At 54.9% G+C, this 24,166-nt stretch overlaps 1 protein-coding gene across 1 annotated transcript in view; it reads right to left on the bottom strand.

Moving 5' to 3' along the window:
• SPTBN4 (spectrin beta, non-erythrocytic 4) overlaps positions 1-24,166 on the bottom strand; it is a 52,239-nt gene that overhangs the window by 4,309 nt on the left and 23,764 nt on the right. The window contains exons 17-28 of the mRNA XM_060258630.1: positions 23,527-23,729; positions 21,439-21,529; positions 20,728-20,910; positions 15,301-15,564; positions 11,905-12,129; positions 11,414-11,503; positions 10,630-10,908; positions 8,472-8,602; positions 8,179-8,383; positions 7,146-7,523; positions 3,380-3,624; positions 2,959-3,097 (exon numbers count right to left, since the gene is read on the bottom strand). Coding sequence (XP_060114613.1) covers positions 2,959-3,097; positions 3,380-3,624; positions 7,146-7,523; positions 8,179-8,383; positions 8,472-8,602; positions 10,630-10,908; positions 11,414-11,503; positions 11,905-12,129; positions 15,301-15,564; positions 20,728-20,910; positions 21,439-21,529; positions 23,527-23,729 — 2,433 coding nt within the window. The remainder of the gene's footprint in view (positions 1-2,958; positions 3,098-3,379; positions 3,625-7,145; positions 7,524-8,178; positions 8,384-8,471; positions 8,603-10,629; positions 10,909-11,413; positions 11,504-11,904; positions 12,130-15,300; positions 15,565-20,727; positions 20,911-21,438; positions 21,530-23,526; positions 23,730-24,166) is intronic.

The raw sequence follows: 24,166 nt of genomic DNA, 5'->3' as shown, positions 1-24,166 counted from the left end.
AGGACAGATCCTTGAGACATTCCACTTGGCACTCCTCTCCAAGAGGATGAGAAGAAGATATTGGATTTATATCCCGTCCTCCACTCCGAAGAGTCTCAGAGGGGCTCACAATCTCCTTTACCTTCCCTCCCCCCACAACAGACACCCTGTGAGGTAGATAAAGATATTGGATTTATATCCCGCCCTCCGAAGAGTCTCAGAGGGGCTCACAATATTTTCCCTTCCCCCCCCACAACAGAAACCCTGTGAGGTAGATGAAGATATTGGATTTATATCCTGCCCTCCACTCCGAAGAGTCTCAGAGGGGCTCACAATCTTTTCCCTTCCCTCCCCACAACAGAAACCCTGTGAGGTAGATGAAGATATTAGATTTATATCCCGCCCTCCACTCCGAAGAGTCTCAGAGGGGCTCACAATCTTTTCCCTTCCCCCCTCCACAACAGAAACCCTGTGAGGTAGATGAAGATATTGGATTTATATCTTGCCCTCCACTCCGAAGAGTCTCAGAGGGGCTCACAATCTTTTCCCTTCCCCCCCCCACAACAGGCACCCTGTGAGGTAGATGAAGATACTGGATTTATATCCCGCCCTCCACTCCGAAGAGTCTCAGAGCGGCTCACAATCTCCTTTACCTTCCTCCCCCACAACATACCCCCTGTGAGGTAGATGAAGATATTGGATTTATATCCCGCCCTCCACTCCGAAGAGTCTCAGAGCGGCTCACAATCTCCTTTACCTTCCTCCCCCACAACAGACCCCCTGTGAGGTAGATGAAGATATTGGATTTATATCCCGCCCTCCACTCCGAAGAGTCTCAGAGCGGCTCACAATCTCCTTTACCTTCCTCCCCCACAACATACCCCCTGTGAGGTAGATGAAGATATTGGATTTATATCCCGTCCTCCGCTCAAAAGAGTCTCAGAGCGGCTCACAATCTCTTTTACCTTCCCCCCCCCACAACAGGCACCCTGTGAGGTAGATGAAGATATTGGATTTATATCCCGCCCTCCGCTCCGAAGAGTCTCAGAGCGGCTCAAAATCTCCTTTACCTTCCCCTCACCCACAACAGACACTCTGTGAGGTAGATGAAGATATTGGATTTATATCCCGCCCTCCACTCCAAAGAATCTCAGAGCGGCTCAAAATCTCCTTTACCTTCCCCCCCCCCCCAACAGACACCCTGTGAGGTGGGTGGGGCTGGAGAGGGCTCTCACAGCAGCTGCCCTTTCAAGGACCCAAGGCCATGCTAGCAGGTGCAAGTGGAGGAGTGGAGAATCAAACCCGGTTCTTTCAGATAAGAGTCTGCACACTTAACTGCTACACCAAACTGGCTCTCCATTCACAAACAGTCTTTGGGTGTGATCTGTCAAACTTACAGATTTGCCTAACAGACATAGGATTCAAGCCACTTTACCAACTTGTCAACAAAAATAGTCTGTGGAACTTTATCAAAAGTCTTACTAAAATCAAGATAAACTGTCTAGTGCGTTCCCTTGATCCAGCAAGGTAGTCACTTTCTCAAAAAAAGGCGATAAAATTAGTCTGACATAAGAAGATAAGTGAAGCCATGTTGGATCAGGCCAGTGGCCCATCCAGTCCAACACTCTGTGTCACACAGTGGCCAAAAAACCCAAGTGCCATCAAGAGGTCCACCAATGGAGCTAGAAGCCCTGCCACTGTGCCCCCCCCCAAGCACTAGAATACAGAGCATCACTGCCCCAGATAGAGAGTTCCAACAATAAGCTGTGGCTAATAGCCACTGATGGACCTCTGCTCCGTATCCTTATCCATTCCCCTCTTGAAGCTGTCTATGCTTGTAGCTGCCACCACCTCCTGTGGCAGTGAATTCCACATGTTAATCACCTTTTGGGTGAAGAAGTACTTCCTTTTATTAGTTCCAAACCGACTGCTCAGTAATTTCATTGAATGCCCACGAGTTCTATCATGTCACCCCGCAGTCGACATTTCTCCAAACTAAAGAGCCCCAAGCGTTTTAACCTTTCTTCATAGGGAAAGTGTTCCAAACCTTGAATCATTCTAGTTGCCCTTTTCTGCACTTTTTCCAATGCTATAATATCTTTTTTGAGGTACAGTGATCAGAATTGCACACAGTACTCCAAATGAGGCAGCACCATTATGATACTGGCTGATTTGTTTTCAATTCCCTTCCTAATAATTCCCAGCATGGCGTTGGCCTTTTTTATTGCAATCACACACTGTCTTGACATTTTCAGTGAGTTACCTACCACGACCTCAGGTTCTCTCTCTTGGTCAGTCTCTGCCAGTTCACACCCCATCAACTTGTATTTATAGCTAGGATTTTTGGTCCCAATGTGGATTACTTTGCACTTGGCCACACTGAACCTCATCTGCCACGATGCCCACTCACCCAGCCTTGACAGATCCCTTTGGAGTGCCTCACAATCCTTTCTGGTTCTCACCACCCTGAACAATTTAGTGTCATCTGCAAATTTAGTCACTTCACTGCTTAGTCCCAGCTCCAAATCATTAATGAACAAGTTAAAGAGCATGAGGCCCAGTACTGAGCCCTGCGGCACCCCACTGCTTACCATATTCCACTGCAAAGATTGCCCATTTATACTCACTCTCTGCTTCCTATTAATTAGCCAAGAACATGACTTGTTCTTGAGAAACCCATGCTGGCTCTTAGAAATCACAGCCATCTTTTCTAAATGCTCAAGGACTGACTGATGGATGATTTGTTCTAAAAGTTTTCCAGGTATAGACGTCAAGCTGACAGGTCAGTAGTTACCCAGATCCTCCTCTTTCCTCTCCTTTAAGATGGGGACATTTGCCCGCCTCCAGTCTTCCAGCACCTCACCTGTTCTCCAAGAATTCTCAAAAACAATGGCCAGAGGCTCAGAGATTGCATCCACAAGCACCCTTGGGTGCCATTCACCCGACCCTGAGGACCAGATGGTGGGCAGAGGGCCTCACCTCCTCTGCTGCGGGGCTCTTGTTAAGCACCAGCACCTTGCCCAGCTCTGCGCAGGCAGCCATGTTCTTGTTGCGGGTCTCGATCTCGCTCTTCAGGCCCTGGTGGTAGTTCATCAAGACTTCAACAGAGGAGACATCTCTGTGGGGAAGGAAGGGGAGCCAGTAAGGGGGGGCAAGCATGGAGAAGCCTGGCAGGAGGAAAACCCCTTCCCAATGGGGCTTATTTTGCCAGATGGTGACCCCAGCAGCAGGCGGAAAGGCAGGCAGTGGGACAGGCAAGTTGCCAGCAAGCAATTCCATCCAGCCCTAGTAGAGCCCCCTGTGCTGGAGCAGAGCAAAACGGCCCCCTCCCACCACTGCCCCCCAGCATCTGGGGGAGGACCCAGCCCCCCACCCTGTGCTCCATCCCCCTCAGCAGTACCGGGGCTTCTCGCCAGTGCCGATCTGGCAGATGATGGTTTCCATCCAGGAGAGGAGGTCCCGCACCATGCTGGTGAAGCGGATCTTGTCAGTGGTGGTGGTGATCTGCAGCCGGCAGTCTTCGCACGAGGTCAGCAGCTCCCTCCAGGAGCGCATCACTTCCTGCTCCTTGGTGGCAATGGCCTCGGCGTTCTCCCCCGCATACACTGTCCGCAGCTGGGCTGCAACCTCCTGCAGCTGCCGCACCTACAGGGCGAGCACACCTCCCCCAGTGGGGAGGGGGACACTGAGCAACGGAAGTGGCCTCACGAACCGTCCATGTCAGCCCTCCCAAGAGCTGCACTGGCTACTTTCTAATGGGCAGTGGCTCTCCAGGAGAGGGACAGTGGATTTATTTGCCAAATGTGTTTATCTAGCATGGTTTTGGCTCACCCTTCATCCAGCAAGCTCAGGAAGGTGCACTTTGGTTGGTGCTCCTCCCTCTATTTTCTTCCTATGGGCTTCCTAAGAGGGTGACTGGCCCACAGCGAGCATCACAGCAGAGCGGGTCTCCCAGACGTGAGTGCCAACACCTTCTGGCACGGCCCTCAGCCTGGACTTCTGTCGCTGCTGGACCTGCTGAGGGCTGGCTCCTCGGCTCGGAATGGCAGGGGCTCTAGGGACTGGAAGGCCTCTTTTTCCAGGAGAAGATCTGGAACTTTAGAGAAGCACTAAAGAAACTCTCATGAAGAATGAGTGAAATGCTTTTAAGAGTGGGGGGAGGAGTGCAGCAGAGAAAGAGACAGGCCACTTTTAAGCCCCAGATACATTTCTGCACCTCGGAGGAGACCTCATCTCCATGAGGGGAACATGCTGGGCTTTTGCTGGCTTCCTGCTGCTGCTGCTGCAGCAGACCTCCTCTTGTCCTTCTGACCTGACTTCTGGCCAGGGCTGCCAGCCTCCAGGTGGTGGCAGAGAGACAAAGCAACGCAGCTTCCCTGAACAAATTAGTCTCCATTGTGCTTCTGGAAGCTAACACAAACAAAGTTACACTAACACAAAAATATAGCTGGCCTAACAAAATATATTTATAGCAAATGAAACATCAGCAGGAGAAGAGCCAAACGCCTAATGATGTGTGTATGTATCTGTGTGTATATATATATCTATTTATATCTATATTTATTTATATTTTAAAAATCCACAGAGGCAATTTTCTTTTCCTTAAGTCAATTTCATAGAAGGTGCAGGTTCAGAGTCTCCTGTGAAGCAAATAGAATGAAAGACCACCTTAAGAATGCCAAGGGGAACAGGCGAATGTCGGCTGGCCAAGGCAGAGTCTTTGACATGCAGAAAATGTCTATTTTTACTGCATAAAAGCTAAACTGGGTATCTGGAAATTCAGCTATGGATCTTACTGAGAAGTGCCTTGTCATGATTGGAGCTTAGAGAAAGGCTGGAAGGCGAAAACAGGTTCTGAATTTCCAGCCGATGTTCGCCTGTTCCCCTTGGCATTCTTAAGGTGCCTTCGTTCTATTTACTTCACAGGAGACTGAACCTGCACTTTCTATGAAATTGACTTAAGGAAAAGGAAATTGCCTCTGTGGACTTTAATATACACACACACACACATATATCACTAGACGTTCGGCTCTTCTCCTGCTGGTGCTTCATTTGCTATAAATCTATTTTGATAAGGCCAGTTATATTTTTGTGTTAGAGTCACTTTATTTGTGTTAGCTTCCAGAAGCACAATCGAGGCTAATTTATACACGGAGGCGTTGCTTTGTATCTCCGCCACCCTTCTCTGTGTTTCACTTTGGTTGCTTATTAACCTGCCGGTGGTGGCTGGAGCTCTCCCGCCTTTCCAGCTGGTCTCCAGGTGACAAAGATCAGTCCCCCCGGAGGACTCAAGGGCACTGGACCCCCTCCCCAAACCCCACCCCCCAAATCTCCAGGTATTTCCCAGCCCAGAGCTGGCAACCCACATTCTGGTTGACCTTTTCATCTCTCCCTCAAACCTCAGCCTCCATAAGGACAGAAGAGAAGCCCTGTTGGATCAGGCCAATGGCCCATCCAGTCCAACACTCTGTGTTACACATAAGAACCTAAGAGAAGCCCTGTTGGATCAGGCCAATGGCCCCTCCAGTCCAACACTCTGTGTCACATAAGAACATCAGAGAAGCCCTGTTGGATCAGGCCAATGGCCCATCCAGTCCAACACTCTGTGTCTCACAGTGGCCAAAAAACCCAGGTGCCATCAGGAGGTCCATCATCGGGGCCAGGACACTAGAAGCCCTCCCACTGTTGCCCCCCCCACCCAGCACCAAGAATACAGAGCATCACTGCCCTAGACAGAGTTCCAAAAATACTCTATGGTTAATAGCCACTGATGGACCTCTGCTCCATATGGGGTCTGTGTGAACACACACAGACCCCAGGCTGGGCGAAAAGTAGCTTCCTGCCCTAACACTGGAGGGGAAGAAAGGATCGGGGGGGGGAGGGGCAGAAGCTGCCCCAAAGAGGAAAACTCTGAAAGCTGCATGAGAAGCTGAGTTCCCTCTAGCACTAATGAACGTGCCTATTGCCAGGGCAACACAGGAGGGCATCAGCATTCTCTCAGGGACTACTGGGTCTACTTTCACTTTTTGCCTGTACAAAATAAAGGTATTAACAACTTTCAGATTCCATGAATGTATCAGGTCTTGCAGTTTTACATGCTAAGTAAATGATGCATTTTATGATTGATTATTTGATTGCTTATTTTGAATATTAGATTTGAATAGCAGATTGTAATGTAATGTATTGAATAGCAGAATGTTAATTTGGAAGGGTAGATTGGAATGTGTTTTTCTGATCTGTGGACAGAGGAGCTACACTGCACAGCCAGTCACGGCACTTCAAAAAAAGAGGAGGCTGCCAGTTGCCTCTCTGCTTGAGAGGAGACGAGTGGAGCGTAACACCAGGGTCTCCACTAGTTACTCTCAGCATTCCACAATTAAGAAGGGCCCATCTGCCCCCCATCAATCTCCAATTTTGATATATTTATTTCCTTCACTATGTTATCTCCTAGAATTAAACTCAAACAAATGGTAACCATATAATCTGAGTTTATTATTCTTTTTTGTTTTTTTGAATCTGTTAAACATCTTCATTACATTGTATGCTGATTTGCTGCTCACCCTCTTTCTATTATGTGTAGAGTGGTAACTTTCCTTCACTGTATCTGAGGAAGTCTGCATGCACGAAAAGGCTTAGACCTTTCTTGATCTGAACGGTCCCACTGGACTTGAACTTTGTTCTGCATTTTATGTTACAGTAGTAAAATTAGTGTAAGTCTGATAGCACAGTAAAAGCCGGGGTGGTGTGGTGGATAAAATGTTGGTTAAAGTGCTCTGGGAGACCCAGGTTTGAGTCCCCGCTCTGCCAGAGATGCTTGCTGGGGGACCTGGGGCCAGCCTCCCCCCCACCTCGATTCCCTCACTGGGCTGCTGGGGGTGTGGAGAAGAGGGAGAAGCAGAAAGGAAGGCAATGAAATAAATAAATATCGCCTATATTTCAATTTTTTCCCCAAATCTCCACAACTTCTGCATCTTTTCGAGTTGCTCTCTAGAGGATGCCTGCTGCCCGATTCCCTGCAGCTGCCGGAGGAACAAGCAGGGACCTTCTGCATGCCCAAGAGATGCCCACCCCTGAGCTGCCTGGGATGTGGCAAGGACGGGGAGAGAGCTGCCCTCCGGCGGCCCTCCTCTGGGGAAGGGGTGCCTTGCCCAGCCATGGCCCCTCACCTGTGTCACGAGCACCTGCACATCATGCTCAAAGGAGCTGAGCATGCGCTGCAAGGTGCCAGCGGAGGCCTTGGACTCCCGAGCCGCCACCTCTGGCAGGCGCTGCTTCTTCTCCTCAATCTGCGAAAGGACCTCCTTGCAGTCGTTGAAGAACTTGTGCAGCTCATGGGAAGCGGCCAACAGCTGGGCCCGGGTCTCCATCAGCTCCAGGAGGTCGGCCCAGGCCTCGTTCACACCATCCTTCCACTCGGCAATGGTGGCAGCATCTGCGTGGCCGTAGTCGATCAGTTCGTCCACCATCTGGTTGACGGCGGAGATCCTCTCATTGCCAATGCTGCCCGTCTCGCTCGCAAACTCCGTGAACTTCTCCTGCAGCAACTAGAGGAATGGGAGAGGTAGGCAGCCGGGCAGAGCAGCCAGAGGGGCCTGTAGCAGTGTAGACATTCCACACATGCTCAGAGGCACTCTCGCCAGTGCTTCTTCAGAGCCAAATCAGGAGAAGGAAATCATGTTTCTCAGAGTTGAGCCAACATTCTCCCCTGCCGGCCATGACAGATCTGCCTCCCCTCAGTTCCAGAGTTTGTGAAACAGCAAGCTGAGAACAACCCTGCGGCCCCTCCGCCTCCACTAAGACTGGCTCAGAAGGCAGTGGAGCCTCACGCTGGTGGAGGAGGCACCCCAGCACTGGCAAAGCATAAGGCAGGGCAGCTTCCAAACCCCTCGTGTCCCAGGCTCGATGCCTCCCATTGGCAGTGGGGGTAAAGAGCCCCAGAGGAAGGAAAGAGTTGCCAAATGCTGCAGGAGTGAGGATGAGGTTCACGGAGGCAGGGCCATTCCCATGTCTTGCACCTGCCCAAGCAGAGCCGGACACTCCCCAGAAAGAGGTTACCTGCACCCAGCCAGCCACCTCCTGGGCCCAGGAGGCAACACGGATCCCCCCTTCAATGGAGGTATGGAAGCCAGGCAGACACTCTTCCCCCCCCCCCCCACCACAGGCCAGCGGCATCCTCATGGCCCCCCCCCCACCGCTTACCGTCACATGTTCGTAGTCCTGGCCCAACTCCGGCGAGCCGGCCACCACCTCCTTCTCGGCAATCCAGTGCTCCAGTTCGTCCACCTCCCGGCTGAGCTGGTAGAGCCAGTACTGCTGCTCCAGCTGGGCCTTGCGCTCCTCCACCAGGTCCTTCAGCGAGACATAGAGCCGGTCCACCTGCGACTGTCGCCGGCTGATCTGCTCACTGGGGGGGTCGAGGGCAGAGCCCGGTCAGGGGTGGCAGGGAGAGGACACTGGCAGAGGGGGGCAGAGCTGGGAAGCCGCTCGCTTACCTGTCCGGGTGGCCCAGCTCCAGAAGTGCCCGGCATTGCCGCGATAGCTGGGCAATAGTCTCAGCATAGTTCTCCACAGTCTGCTCCGTCACTAGGTGCTTCTTCAAGAGCTGCAGGGTGCTCTGTTCATCCTGTCCACAAGTGGGGGGAGCCAGAGGTGGGTGTGGGAGGGAGGCGCTGCTTCCCCAGAGCCTGTTCTGTGGCCGGGAGCCACAAGCCTCTGCACCCCCACCCCAGCACCGAAGCTGCCCCCTTTGCCCAGCCTCCCACTCCTTCACTGATGTATGTGAAACTGCCTCAGACCCTGCTTGGTCCATCCAGGTCAGGCTCATGTGCTCAGACCAGCAGCTGCTCTCCAGGGTCTCAGGCAAAGAGAGAAGGGTCTTTCCCATCACCTCCTGCCCAGCCCTTTCTCTTTCTTTCTAAGCTGGAGATGCCACAAAACTGGCCTGCCACTGAGCCACGGCCCCCTCCTGGTAACTCACTGCCTTTGGGCTCCATAAAATGGTTGGATCCTGTCCCCCCTCCACAAGTCCTTTGCTCCCCTATGTCTCTCCATGTGGAGGAGGAGTGGGGAATCAAACCCTGTTCTCCCAAATAAGAGTCCACACACTTAACTGCTACACCAAACTGGCTCTCCAACTCAGAAACCCAACCAACAGGTGCCAGCTTTGAGTCTTATGCAGAATAAAAATGGAACTCTCAGCATACCAGTAATTCTGAAACATAAAAAACTGCAGAGGAAACACTGTCGCTACTTCTCATATACGATTTCCACAAGTTTAATAAGCACAAAGCAACTAGTATGAATCTACAATTATTAAACAATATATAAAGAGCTGGCAGTATTAGCTCAAACAACCGGGAGTCACATCTAGGCATTCAATCCATGTAAAGGTACAAGCACCTAGTTTCCTAAAAGTCCATAAAGTCCGGGTTTCCCAAAGGCTTCATTTCCCACCTCCTGTGTTGAAGCGTTTCCTGGGAAAGATCCAAAAGCACTAATACACGACTCTTCTGAAGCTGCAAGCCCTTTTCCAATCGGGGGAGTCTCCAGATTGCTTCTTGTGTTCCATGAAGAGGGAAGCACGCAAGAATGTCTCTCCGATATTTCCCAACAGATTTTGTAGATAGGCCCAGTCTGAATGCAGACTCTATTAAAGGGGCTATGTTCTCCTTCAAGACAGATGATTTGGCCAACGAAGAGGCAAAAAAGTTTCCAATTCTGTGTCCCCTTCTGCTGACTCAGGGATGCCCCAAAATTTTAGATTCCTTTATTCTCCAGAGTCATTATTCTGTGTTTTGCCCATCTCTCTGGAGTTTGTAACTGCCTTACCTCTTCTTGTGTTGCAACTGGCGGCTTCTGCTGTCTTGCTGACGTCTGCAGCTGCTACTGCAAGTGCCTCCAATTGAGATGAAAGTGGTCAGATTTCAGGTTGTCTTCCAGTTTGAACAGCATATCAAAAGGGTCTTGTCAAGTCAACACAACATCTTCCAGCATTGCCTTGGGAGTTGCGGCAGCCATTTTGTCCAGAGCTGCAGCGTTTCTATCAGAGCAGGCCGTTGAGTCATTGTGGGAAGAAAAGGCAGAAAAGGACTAGAGAGCCACTTGTTTGGCTTTGTTTGCCAGTCCCGTTTGTTTCCCCATAATGGAGATATGAGCAGGTGCGGTCTGGTCAGGGTGGTGTAGGAATTAGGCAGCAACGGGGGGAGAGCTACGGCACTAGGCGCCCGCCATGAATCGGTGCTACGCCACACCCTAACACAGAGTTAAAGAGCCAATGAAATTGACTAAGTTTCTATAAAACAAGCCATCTACGGAAACATGTCTTCAACTCTGATATACACTATGTGGCTTTACTTTCTTGATTCTACTGTTTTGCACTTGATTCTACTGTTTTGCACTCTATGTTGAAGTCTTCAAGCTCCATGCTGATTCTTTTGGAAAGCAGGACTTAATGAACTTTTATCTGTACCTTTAAACCGATTGAACACTTAAATGTTGTTTGGGCTGATACCGCCAGCTCTATATATGGCTTAATAATGGCAGATTCATATTTATGAGCTTGTGGATACTCCAGCTCTGAGATGTAGTGAGGGTGTTTCCTCAGGCAGGCTGCGAGTGCCTTCCCCCCGCTCTGGGGCATGCAGGCCTCACCTTGCCCTTCTCCTCGCTCATCATGAAGAGCTCCTGCTCGCTCAGCCAGGCCTCCACCTCGGCCACATCGAAGCAGTACTGCTGCACCTGGTAGGTGGCGTCCAGAAGCTGCTGCCGCTGCTCTACCCCCTCCAGGAGGGCCCCCCACAGCTCCGAGAGCTTCTCCAGCAGGGCCCGCACCGAGTCCAGCTCCGGGCTCCTGATGGTGGCGATGGAGCCGGCCCGCTCCAGCACATCGTCCATGCGGGGCTTGTGCACTTGGATCTCCCGGCGCAGGTTCTGGAGGGAGGGAGGAGGAGGAAACCAGGCTAGCCCCCGTCACTGTCAGAAGCTGCTTCAGCCCAGGGCCCTGCTCCCCCGGGCTCATCACAGGTGTGGAGCCTTTGAGCACCTGCAGACGGCGGGTTGCCCTGCACCACTGGCGGGAGGGGAGGGCCTGCTTTGCTTCTCTCTCTCTCTCTCTTTCCATCCTTTTTATCAGCTTTCTCTCTCACCAAGCCAAGGGGGACCCAAAGCGGTTTGCCATCTCCAGTCCTCAGCCACCCTATGAAGCAGATGAGGCTGAGAGAGCCTATGCCTGGCCCAAGGCCACCCAGACTCCTGTGCCTTGCTGGGTCTCCATGCAGCTGAGATCAAGGAAGGGGTGACCCTAGACAAACCCACGTCAAAGCCAGGTGTTTCCTGGGTTTCCTGCTGCCCCCAGTGGCCCAGGAGCCCTCCCTCCCGTGGCCCTGCTGCCTCTCAGTTTGGCTTACTGGGGGAGGCCCTGCCTGCTGCCCCTCACCTGGTTCTTCTTGATGAACTGCTGAACGGTTTGCAGGTTGCTGCCATGATCTTTCAGCAGGGCCAGTGGGAGGCGGTCTTGCACCCAGCCCTGGGAGGCAGGGAAAGCGAGAGGGGGGTGAGAAGGCATGCCCTCCTCCCTTTGCTGTCAGGGCCTGCCAGAGGGGGCCCACTGCCCCCCCCCGAGCCTCTTTGCGCCTTGGACCACCTGTGCCACTCCATGGGGGCCTTCGCTGTTGGGGAAGTTGTTCCGGGCAGCTCCCCAGAATGCCATTATGGAAAGGGGGCCTCCAGGGGATCCCTGGGATTCCAGCTCCTCTCCAGACTACAGAGACCACCTCCTCTGGAGATGGGGGGCTCTGTGGCCTGGCACCCCACTGAGGAGGTCCCCATCATCGTCCCCAGGCTTCACCCCAAACCCCCAACCCCATCCCACCAGCAACCTTTCCCAGGGCCAAGCGGGTTCCAGCTGGGAGCACTTCCAGGACTCACGATCTCATCCTCCAGGTCGTGGCTGACTTGGTGCACCTCCTTGGCGGCCAGCAGGATCCGCCGGCGTTCCTTCAGGGGCTCGATGAGGCGCACGATGCGGGTCCCCACCGCGTTCTGCCTCTCCCCCACCGCCTCCTGGCTGGCCACCTCTGAGGGCAGGGCGGCCACCTGGGCCTGCAGCTCTCCTGCCTCCTGGCACCACGCCTCCACCTGCGTTTCCATGCTCTGCAAGACAAGGGGGCAGGGAGGGCTGTGTCTCCTCTGGGGGGGAAGGGGACACCCAGCATTGCCGAGCGCCCCTCCTCTCTTCCACCCTGCAGGCACTCAACTCCCCCCCTCTTTGGCCGCCCCGCCCCTCTGGTACATTTGGGTCATTCCTTTTTTATGCTAGTTGAGGGGGGGATGGCCAGTGGCCTGCCGGGTCACTTCCTGCAAAAGAAAACAAGCACGTCATCCATGAAAAGGAAGATTTGCTTCTTCGCCAGACCCACACAGTGCCCTGCAAAGCCCTGCTGCTACCAGGTGTGGGGGAGACAGGGTGTCCGATGGGGTGGGTGTGCCAACTGTCCCCGCCTGGTCCAGCCTCTCACCGCGGGCTCCAGCAATGCTGAACAAGGCCTTCGGCATCAGCAGCAGTGAGGGAGGCATTCTGAGAGATGGGCACCTTCCTTCTCTAGCTCTGCCCGTTTCTCCCGAGGAAGCAGAAGGCAGGGATGGTGCCCCAGAGGTCAAAGGAACTCCAAGGAGCCACCGCCAGAGAGAGAAGGGGGAGGGCTGGTTGGGGAAGAGGCCAGGCAGTCCTGCAGGGCCTCTCTGGGGCCACACACAGCCAGCCTGTTTCTGCGGGTGAGTGAAGAAGGCCTCAGTTGTTAAGGCTGGCTTCTGTAGCCCCAAACAGGCAGAAAGCAGAAGCAACCAGGGGCAGAAAGGGCTTTTCCCTCTGCCCAGAAGAAGGGTAGGCAGCCCCTCTGCCTTGCTGCTCAGAGCCACCCACTTCTCAAGCCAGGCAGGGCCATTCCGGCCTCCCTCGGGAACTTCAGAGCAGCAGCAGGAGGGAGCTCCATCCCCCTGGCCCAGCTGCATTGGTCCAAGGGGGAGTCACTGTGCTTGCGGCCTTTGGCAAAATGGCACCCAAATGGTGGGGCGAAAGGGGAGGAGAAGCGCCTGGCGGTGGCCTTTGCAGGAGGGCAGGCTGTGCCCCAGCACAGGCACTGCCTCCCGCTCCAAGCACTCCTAGGCACTGCTCGCTCAGCCCTCTCCCAAGCCAGAAGGCAGCGTGGAGCAAGGGGGGGGGCAGCAGAGGTTGCTGGGCAGCTGCTGAGAGGGCGTGGGAAGCGCAAAGTCTCCAGTAACAGAAACAGAAGATGGCAAAAAACAAGGGACGGGGGAGAGGGAAGAGGAGGAGGAGGAAGGAAGGAAGGAAAGAAAGAAAGAAAGAAAGACGGATGGATTCAAAGAAAAAGGCTACTGTACCGCCATGCAGCGTGATGAGACAAACCGGACTAGGATGGGATGAGCATGGCCGACTCTGAGATGCCGCCGGCTGCTGAGGATGGAAAACGGAGAGCTTGGTGTGAGAGGCCGGGCAGCTGGGCAGGGGACCCTTCCTCCCTTGGGGCTGGCACCCCCAGCACCGCCATGGCCTGGGGTTCTGGAACGGGGAAGGCTGGGGCCAGAGGGAGGGGCGCAACAGGTCCCTGAGGAGGAGTCAAGGCACCCCAGCGGAGGAGGAGGAGGCAGTGGCAGCCCTGGCCGCAATGCCTTCACGGAATCCTAGAATCCTAGAGTGGGACGGGACCTCTAGGGTCATCTAGTCCAACCCCCTGCGTAAGGCAGGAAACTCACAAATCCCTCCCCCTAAATTCACGGGATCCTCATTGCTGTCAGATGGCCATCTAGCCTCTGCTTAAAAACCTCCAAGGAAGGAGAGCCCACCACCTCCTGAAGAATCCTAGAATCCTAGAGTGGGAAGGGACCTCCAGGGTCATCTAGTCCAACCCCTGCACAATGCAGGGAACTCACAAACAGCTCCCCCTAAATTCACAGGATCCTCATTGCTTTCAGGTGGCCATTCAGCCTCTCTTTAAAACCTCCAAGGAAGGAGAGCACCCCCCCCTCCTCACAGTGCTCACAGTGCCTGGTGGTGGATCCCCCTGAAACTGCAGCAGCTCCAGATGCAGACAACACTGCCAGTGCTGAAGGGGGTGGTCACTGCTGGGGTCTGGTTGCTTGAGAGCCTCCCCTGGGGCAACAGTTCATGGCTCCCTCCCTGCCCCCACCCCACAGCCTCTGGCCCAGAGGATCCTGCTTCTCCTCAGTGAGGCCCTCCTGCTCTCTAGCGAGCTCCAGGGACCACCAGGACTCTCACGTCACCTCCTGTAACTCCAGGACTGAATACAGAAAAGAAAAGATTCCAGAAAGTGGGTTCAGTCTGCCTCTGAAGGAGCTACTCTGCCCCACTTTGCATGGAGCAATCGTTGGCCGATCTTTGACCCCAGAAAGGGGCAGCCCCACCCTGACCAGCCCACCCTCCCCCCTCCCCACATCCTTCTTGAAGTGGGCGAGCCCCTCCAGCCCTAGAGGACCCTTCAGGTGGGAGCCCCTCCCCACCTACAAACCCCCAACTTTTGCGCTGGGTCTTCTGCAGCGGGAGGGTGGGGGGCAAGTGCAGGAGGAAGCCCAAAGCCTTTTGCTCCCGTGCAGCCGAGCGGATGCGGTGAACTGACCTGGAGGGAGGGGCGCTCCCTAGACTCGGCCGGGGTCCTCCTCTCTGCCGAGGGTCCGAGAAAATGTGCCTGGAGGGGAGCTGGGCCTCAGGACCCCGGTGAGAGCTCTGCCCCCCTCCTCTGCCAGAGCTCGGCTGCTCTTTTATTCAGCTGAGGCGGTGCCAACTGCTGATCTGGGGCAGACTGAGTCTGGGGACACTGGGCACCCTCACACCCAGTTTCCCAAGTGACTCTCTCAGAAGAGCTCCCCGAAAGAACAGGAGGGGCCCAGGACTGAAGGCTCCCGGAAGGGCCCCAGCCTTGTGACCTCAGGAAGCCCTCTGGAGTCCCATGAGCCCCCTCCCACCTGCACTCTGAAGAGGGACGGCCCAAGCTTGCTGAGGAACACCCTCCAGGTGCATCTCACAATAGATATGGACCAACACGCCTCCCCCCCCACTGTCCAACAGCCCTCAGGGTGGAACGAGGCTGGCCTGAGGGCAGGGGGAGAAGGAGCTCTCTCCAGGCAGGCCCTCGTTTTGCAGCCCCCACCTCTTTCACAGCCTGCGAAGGAGGATCTTCCAGCTGGAAGGGAAGCAGCAGAGCCTCCCCAAGGGCAAAGGCAGCACTTGCCGATTCCTGGCTGCACACGAGCAGGGGTGGGGGGCCCCCTCCCCCCGCTCAGGCCCACCTGCAGCTTCTTCAGGGTGCTGTTGACACTGGCCAGGTCTGGCCCCGCCTCCACCCCCCGCAGCTGGCTCTCCAGGTGCAGCAGCCTCTTGTCCAGGTCCACGTAGTTCTGCACCAGGTGGTCGGCTTTCGTGGCCTCCAGGAGCTGCTGGGCTTTGGCCTGTGTGGCGGACTCCAGCTCGGCCCAGCACTGCCGGATCTCCCCCAGCTGCTGCTTCACCGTCTCGGCCAGCTCAGGCTTCTCTTCCATGAGCTGCTGTCCCTCCTGGGTGGGGGGAGGGGAAAGTCAGGACTGCTTCCTTGGCTTAGCCTCTGCAGCCAACATCAGGCTCCTGCCCCCCCCCTCCCGCCATGAGCCCACGACTTCTCTCCTTTTGCCTGGTCAAGTCTGCAGATGGTTGGAGCTGGACATTCCGGTGCTTCTGCTGTGCCCATAGACTCTGGGCATTTCACCCCACACCCACTCAGCTGCTACATTTTCAGCATGCATCACCCAGACAAAGGTGAACCAAAAAGACGTAACACACAGGCATACAGTCTCCACCCTAGACAGTGTTACAGCCATACAGAGAGCCATGAACAAACCCTTGGGGCAGCAAGAGGGGAGAGTTCTCTTGGCTGTTAATGGAGGACATGACTCTTGGGGCTCTTTAGCTTGGAGAAACGTCGACTGCAGGGTGACATGAGAGAGGTTTACAGGATTATGCCTGGGATGGAGAAAGCAGAGAAAGGACTTTTCTCCCTCTCTCACAATACAAGGACAGGGACAGGGAAATTGCTGAACTGGGTTCGAATGGATAAAAAGAAGTACTTCTTCACCCAAAGGGTGATTAACACATGGAATTCACTACCACAGGTGTTGGTGGCAGCTACAAGCATAGAGGGTTTCAAGAGGGGATGGGATAAACATCTGGAGCAGAGGTCCATCAGTGACTATTAGCCACAAGGTCTAGATCGGGGTGTCAGACATGTGGCCTGGGAGCCAAATCAGGCCGCCAAGCAACTGGCTGTCATCTGCTTCCTTCTCCCTCTCTCTTGCTTCCTTCTGCATAACAATTCCACACCATCCTCTATAGGACGGCCCTTCAAGTACTTGATGATGATCCTATCACCTCTCAGCCGCCTCCTCTCCAGGCTAAACATCCCCAGCTCCTTCAACATTTCTTCATAGGACTTGGTCTCCAGACCTCTCACCATCTTTGTCACCCTCCTCTGGACCCGTTCCAGTTTGTCTAGATCCTTCTTAAAAGGTGGTGCCAAAAACTGAACACAATACTCCAGGGGAGGTCTTACCAGAGCAGAGTAAAGTGATACCATCACATCAGGTGATCTGGACACTATACTTCTGTTGACACAGCCCAATATTGCATTTGCCTTTTTAGCCACCGCATCACACTGTTGACTCATGTTCAGCATGTGGTCCACTAAGACCCCTAAATCCGTTTTGCACATACTACTGCTAAGACAGGTCTCCCCCATCCTATAGCCATGCATTGGATTTTTCCTATCTAAATGCATAATTTTACATTTATCCCTGTTAAAATTCATGTTTTTGGTTTTAGCCCAGTTTTCCAGCTTGTCAAGATCATCCTATATCCTGTTTCTGTCTTCTACTGTATTTGCAACCCCTCCCAATTTCGTATCATCAGCAAATTTAATAAGCACTCCCTCTATTCCTTCATCCAAATCATTGATAAAGATGTTGAGCAAAACACAGGATCCAAACCACATTTTACCAAACTACCCAACCTAACCTAATTTTGATGCTTTAACTATCCAAAATCCACCTAAAATTCATCATTTATGTTACTAGCACGTAAAACTGCAATGTTTGATATATTCATGGGATTTGAAAGTGGATAATGCCTTGGTTTTGTACAGGCACAGAGTGGAAGCAGACCCAGGAGTCCCTGGGAGAAAGCTGATGCTGCCCAGTGCTGCCCCCTTGGCCTCAGGCACCTTCTTTGGTGCTGCCTGGCTAGAGAGAGCTCAGCTCTCCATGCAGAGAGCTTTCAGAGTCTTCCTTTGAGGCTCTGGGCGATGAGGAAGAGGTGAACAGGTTCCCCACCAGGACACTCTCAAATCGGGCACAGGCCACCCTTGGGAAGCAGGGAGAGCCCTGCATGTTCCTCTCAGGAAGATCAGGTGTCCATAAAGGCGCAGAAATGCATCTTGGATAGAAGAGCTGGAGAGGCCTCCACAGCCCACCTTGGCTTTAAAAATACTTCACTGATTCTAAAAGAGAAAATATTTCACAGGTATTTTTTTTTCATGACTCCCTTCCCTAGGAAAAAAATCTGCCTCCCTCAGTCCCGGACCACATGGCTGCCCCCCTTGTTGTAAAGGGGAAAGGAGGGGGCACCTCCAGGGGTGCAAAGGAGCTAGTGGTTTGCACCCCTCCCTCGACCCTCCAAGCAGGACCACTGCTGGGCCCCAAAGGTGGCCTTTGTCTTCTGGCTGGAACTGGAACAGACCTGGCTCTTGGTCCCCAGAGAAACCTCCATCCCCAAAGGAGGGTATTGCTTCCTTTCCCTCTCCTCATCCTCTGAGACTCCAGAACCGCACAAAAAACATGAACAGGTTTCTTGCCATACTTCTCACCAGCCAGCTGCAGCCCCTGCAGGCACAGCGCATTTCATTCCTTATCCCTCAGATTTCTGCCTTCCTGTGCAGAACAGCTCTCTTAAGGTGTATTCCACACGAGGGAGGCCAGGCTCCCATCTCCAGACTACAGAGCTCTGTTCCCCTGGAGAAAAGGGGCGCTTTGGAGGGTGGGCTCTCGGCCCCCCCCCAGCCTGGATCTGGCCACCCTGCCAGTCCTCCCCTCCCCCTCCCGTGCCCAGTGGTCAGAGGGAACCCCGCTGTGCACTGCTTGAAGGCTTACATTCATTCCTACAAGCAGAGCAAGAGTACTTTTACTCTCAGCCGCATCTTAAAATTCTACAGCTGGTCTCCGTTTATTGGTTTGAGGTTCTTGTGTAAAATGCCTGGGTTTGCCCTGCTTGTTGCTGAACTCCACCCCCCCCTGCCCCATGAAGCCTTGCTCAGTAAAGAAGGAAGGCCCTCTGAGGAGGCTGTCCTTAGCCAGCAGAGAAGCCCCTGTTGGGTCAGGCAAGAAGGAAAGGCCCTTCCAGGCCTCAGCAGCAGCAGCCTCTCGTGAAGACGGGTCCCCTGGGCCAGGCAGCTGCCTTCCTGTCTTCCCAGTGGAGGCCGAGATGTTGCCATAGCAACCCAAAAGCCCCTGAGTGGAGAGTGCCGAGTCAGCGGGGCCTGAACAAAGGCCTTGTGGGGCTATCCCAAAAGAACCCGGCAGCTGCCAGCCTGGGAGGCCTCTTGAATTGCTCACCCCGGCACCAGAACGTGTGAGGCCAGCTCTGGCGATCACACCTTTCTGGCAGGCCTCTAGTTCCACCCAGGTCTTCATCAGATCCAAAGGAATCATCTGAATTCTGCCAAGGAAGATACAACGGGTGGATTTTCTGCCTGTTTTCCTTGGCTTAAAAAGAGTTGTTCCCCCCTCACACACACACACTATGCAGAAACGGAAATAGCACCACTCAGCATTTAGCTACGCAGGGGCCTCTCTGAGACCTTTGCCACGTGGCCTGCCAGGAAGCTGATGTGCCAGATCATGGGGGGGGGGGGGAGAGATACCTTGCCAAGGACAGCTGCCCAGCAGGCCTCAAATGCTGTAGGACGAGCCCCAACATCCCTCCTGCCTGCAAGCACTGGGCGAATGAAACAGCAGCGTTTCTGCATGCAGGGATTTATGCACCTCATTTCTATAAACAACATATGCAAAGTGACTTCTGCATCAGGGAGCTCAGAAAGCCCTCAACACTTCTACCACAGCAAAGCAACAGTACAACCTCTTTTTTTTTTTTAGAAAATGCAGAAATCAGAAACGAAGGGTGGCCTTTTGAAACCAAACAGGAGGCAGCTAGCAGCACAGGCCCCCCACTAAGAAAGCCTCCCAATGCCCCCCCCCTCCAGTGACCTAACTCTGAGGCCAAACAGGCCTGGCAAGAATTACTGCCAGTTCACCCAGGGGAGACCAGAGGCAAAGTCCTCTGCAGCCATGAAGAACAGGAGCTCTTAGGTCAGCCACGGTCCCCTAGTCCAGCTGAGGGAAATGTGGAGAAGGGAAGAAGGGCCAAGACTCCGGACAGGAAGAGAAGGGGCTGTTCAGAGTCTGATCTTCAGAGTCTGATCTGACTGCTCCTCCGTCACAGAAAACTAGCATGCCTGGGAGAAAGAAGCACCCTCCTAACGTTCTGAATGAACAGGACTCTAGAGAACAGGCTCCAAGAGTGGAAACGAGAGCCTATTATTTAGAATCGTATTCATTCAGAACATTTGAGGACCTGTCTGAGGTAACTTAAGAAACAAACCACAATAAAAACATAAACTATTTTAAGTTATTAATTAAAATTCAGCATTGGAAATCTAGAATTTAAAGAACCGAACCCAACCCCAGCATAAAAGCAGAGACAATCAAACAGCTTAAAATTGCAGCATTCAGACTGAAAGCAGACGACAAAACTGTGTTCAAAGACCAGCCTCTTAATCAAAGGCCTGGACGGAAAGAAACCTTTTGGCCTGGTGCCTACAAGAGGGCAAGGTGGGTGCCAGGCGAGCCTCAAGGGGAAGGGCATCCCACAGACGAAGTGCCAATGGGGAAAAGGCCCTGTCTATTCTCAGCACCTTCCTCACCTCTGCAGGTGGCCCCAGGGAGAGCAGGGCTGGGGAGACAGATCTCAAGTGGAGGGGAGGAGAATACAGGAGGAGGGGGGCTTTCCAGTATCCAACTGTCTAGAGAACTCTTCTGTCCTGCTCTAGGAGTCCTCACAAGCAACCAGGTACCACTCCCAACAGTTTCACTACCTGACCCCATGCAGACTGCAGCTCCCTGGCCACTAATTACCACAATGGGGCCTCCACAATGGGAGGGGGGGAGAATGTGGCCTGGGACCCCCCAGCAGGCTTCAGCCACAAGGCACCCCCCCCCCCGCCGCCCAGCCCAGCCACCCCCATCAGAGCAACCCAGACCACCATCTGCTACAAACAAGAAATCAGTGAAAAAACTGCTGGAAGGGGTTAAAGTGCCCAAGGCAGAAAGCCACACTGCAGGAGAAGGGCAGGAAAGGAATCTCGGCTCCCCCCCCCCAACAAATATGGGCACCTTGCCTTCTCCCCAGAGAACCCCGCAGGCTTGGGGCATAGCAGTGACCCCGAGCTGCCAAGAGGAGAAAGGGCTTCCCCAGGCTAGAGCCGGGCAGGGAAACCTCCGCTGCCAGAGAGTGGGGGGGGGGAGGCGCTGGCCCAGAGCCAGGAGGGGGCCTCCGGCGCGCGGAGCTCTCCGGGGTGCTGAAGCCCGCGGGGGCTCCTTCCCTCCCTCCCTGTTTCGCTTCTCCCCCGCGCCCTTTACCTTCTCGATCTTGCGCAGCCACTCCTTGTTCTGGACCAGCTCAGCCATGAAGGCCCGGTGGCGGAGCCAGCGCTTGGGCGCTCGTTGCTGCTGCTGCTGCTGCTGCAGCGCCTGGGGGGGAGGGGGGCGGCGGGGCGCCTCGCCGGCCATCAGCATCTTCTTCTCGGCCACCCAGCCATCCAGCTGCAGCGAGGGAGAGCGCGTCAGTCGTCCCGGCCATCCTGCCGCCCCGGCCCCCGCGCGCCCCCGACGCCGCAGCTGCAGCGCGCGCCCCCCCCCCCGCGCCCCCGCCGGCGCCAGACCTGCCGGGGAGACGACAGCAGCCGCGGCGGCGCCTCCTCCTTCCCTCTCCAAGCGCGTCCCCGCTGCCTGGCCAGGGGAGGGAGGCGCGGCCCCGGCACACGGAGCTCCCCCCCCCCTCACGTGCCCGGCGCGTGTCTGGGCGGCCTTCACCTCAGCTAGCCCCGCACCCCCAAGGGCCGCGGTCTGGAGGCAAGAGGCTGCCTGCCCTTGGAGGGGTGAATGCTGCTTCCCCAGCCGGACTTCCTGCCAGGGGAATCCCAGCAGGCTGACCTGACAGCGCGGGGAAGGCAGGGAGGGGCCTCTCCCACAGACTCCTTCTGCTCTGGAAAGAGCCGGCCCAAACTCCCCTCCCAGCCCAGACGGGCACCAGAAGCCAAGCTCCCCCCCCCCCAAAGAGCCTCCTGCTACCTCGTGGCAGTTCTGCAAGAAGTGCTGCAGCCCCAGGTGGCCCTGCAGTCGCTCCGTCCACTCCTGCCCCATCTGCAGGTTCTGCTGGCTCCTGTGGAGAGGGGGGGGGGAGGCAGAATGTCAGGCTGGGGCTGCCACAGGGCAGGAGCGGGAAGCTCTCTCAGAGGCACCTGCCTGGCCTCCAGTGCTTCTGTTCCATTCCGTCCTTGTGGCCAAAAAGACCAGAGCCAAGGCCACCCAGGGAAGGCCTCCAGGCCCAATTTCCACACGAAGCAGCTGGGTGCAAGAGACCTCGGCCTTCTGGTCCAGGGCCCTCTTGCTGCCAAGGTGCCTTGCCTCGCCCAGCGTGTGGCTTCCTTCACTCCCTCAAAGATCCCTTTTGCAAAGTGAGGCTCTAATGACACCCCTTGCTTTCCAGCGGCCACCCATGAAGGCTTTGGGGATACTGTCAAGGGGAGCAGGCCTTGTCTGGGCCCTGCTTCAGGATTGCAGGCCGCAGCTCAGCCCTTCGGGGCCCACCTCAGCCAGCGCTCCACCTGCCTGGGGCAAAAGGCCTCTCCGCTCTCTCTGCTTCAGCTGGCTTCTAGCACAGCCTAGAACAAGCTGCTGGACGGACCTGAATTAGAAGAAAGGTTCCCCCCTCAAAAAAAAGGCACCTGCTACCTTCTGGCAGTTTAAAAAAAAAAAAGCTGAATTGATCATTTCCGGGTAGGGTAACTGAGGGGGAGGCAGCTGAACTGCTCCGGGGCTTCCTGGAGGACACACTGGCCTTGGATCCATCCCAACCCAGCTTCTGCCCTGGTCATGGGTTGGCCACCCTGACAGACAACTTCTGTAAACAGCTGGATTGAGGCAGGTCAGAGCTGCTGCTCTTACTAAATTTTATGGCAGTGCTTGTCACAGTCGGCTATGACCTCTTGATCAACCCCCAGGAGCTCAGGGGCTAGCCCTTCAGTGGCTTACCTCTTTTCTTCAAGGCCAGGGACAGACGGTTGTGCTAGGAGAGAACGTGACCTCTAGACACCCCTTAATATGTGCGGTCCCTCAGGGGACACTTCTGTCCCTGCTGTTAACATTTATATGAATGCCCAGCTGGTGCGGAGGTTTGGGCTGTTGACAGCCAGCTGTATGTTATTGGCATTGGGGCACACATTGCCCGCTTTTGACAGGGTGCCACTGATACCGGTGGTGCAGAGGGGCCCAGGACTGGCTCCACAGAGAAGGGGACTGGGAGATGGATTCCAAGGCCCACCCCTGAAATCTGGTGAAGTCTCAGACCTCAAGTCCCAGTTTTCCCGCTTCCCTCCAGAAAGCTGTAGCAGCCTGCTGCCCCTACCCCCCACCTGCAAGGGCAGATCTTGGGAGAGCCTTCAGGGAGCAGGGCCGGGGGGCTGAGAGGGGAGCAAGGGGTTCACTCAGGAGCCCCACCAGCGCACTCACGGCTTCCACCTGCGGCCACAGCTCCAGAGAGGTGGGCTTGCGAGGCTGTGGCAGCAAAAACCAACCAGACCCTTGAGGCCATGAGTTTTTACTCTGATTTATGCTAGAATGAAATTAAACAAGACAAACACTTTAATTGCATAAACAGAAATTCACTTAATGTAAGTGGCTGCTTTTGTAGCACTTTAATCAGGCATCAGTCCAAAGGTCCACCCCGTGCTTGAGCCAGCTTTTCCCTGTGGGAAGCTTGGCCACAGCTACCGGGGAGGGTCACAGGAAAGCCACTCTGCACATGCCCTGACGCACCCTCCTCTCTCTCATCCTGGCCCAGATCTCAGCAGTGCCAGAGCACTGAGAAGAAGAGGCTGGTTCCTGACTCAGCCTAGGCCTAAAGGCAATGGCTGAGCAGAACTCTCCAGCCAGAGTGGAGAGAGAGAGAGGGGGAGACCCTGATCCCATCCTGCATCGTTTCCCCCACATTGCATTGGGGGGGCTGTTGCACAGGCACTCAGACATCCCCCCCCCACTCCACCCACTTCCACGCAGACTCCAGCAGAGATCAAGGAAGCACCCCCGAAGACGGGGAGATGGGCAGGGACCTGTGAGGCTCTACTCCTGCCCCCCCCCCCCCCCGCCCAGCCCCCTTACTTTGCCTGGAGGGACTCCATCTTCTGCTTCACGCGGTCGGCATAGATGTTGCCTTGGCGGATCAGGCTCTCTCCGGCCTTGAGAGCCGTGGTGGTCTTCTGCAGGTGGAGGCCCATGGTGGTCATGAAGTCCCGGTGCCTCTTCATGGCCTTCTCCACACCTCCCACGGTGGTGGGCAGCTCCCTCTGGGCCAGGGTGCTTTCCTGCAGGCACAACACAGGAAGGCAGCCATGAAGGGGGGGGGGGTGCCCTTTGCTCAGCCCCCCCCACCCCTGAAAAGCACAAGGCGCCCTTGTGACGGATGGCCTCTAGATCTGCCCTCCCAGCATCCCAGCCAATCCCTGCCAATGAGGGGCTGTGACTTCTCTGGAGAGGAGAGGAGAGCCACGGCCTCAGAGAAGAAACAGGGACAAACCATCCAGAGAAGAACAGAGTTCAGTCAGGCAACTGCAAGACCAACAAGGTTTCAGCCAAGCCCAAGAATACAGCGCATCCCTGCCCAAAATGCACTGTGGCTAGTAGTCACCGATGGACCTCTGCTCCATGTGCTTATCCAATCTCCTCTTGAAGCTGGCTATGCTTGCAGCCTCCACCACCTCCTGTGGCAGTGAATTCCACGTGTTAATCACCCTCTTTCAAC

The sequence above is a fragment of the Heteronotia binoei genome, chromosome 17, assembly GCF_032191835.1.
Source record: "Heteronotia binoei isolate CCM8104 ecotype False Entrance Well chromosome 17, APGP_CSIRO_Hbin_v1, whole genome shotgun sequence".
Taxonomy (NCBI): domain Eukaryota; kingdom Metazoa; phylum Chordata; class Lepidosauria; order Squamata; family Gekkonidae; genus Heteronotia; species Heteronotia binoei.
The sequence above is the reverse complement of the archived record's forward strand: the minus strand, read 5'-3'. Positions and strand labels throughout refer to the sequence as shown.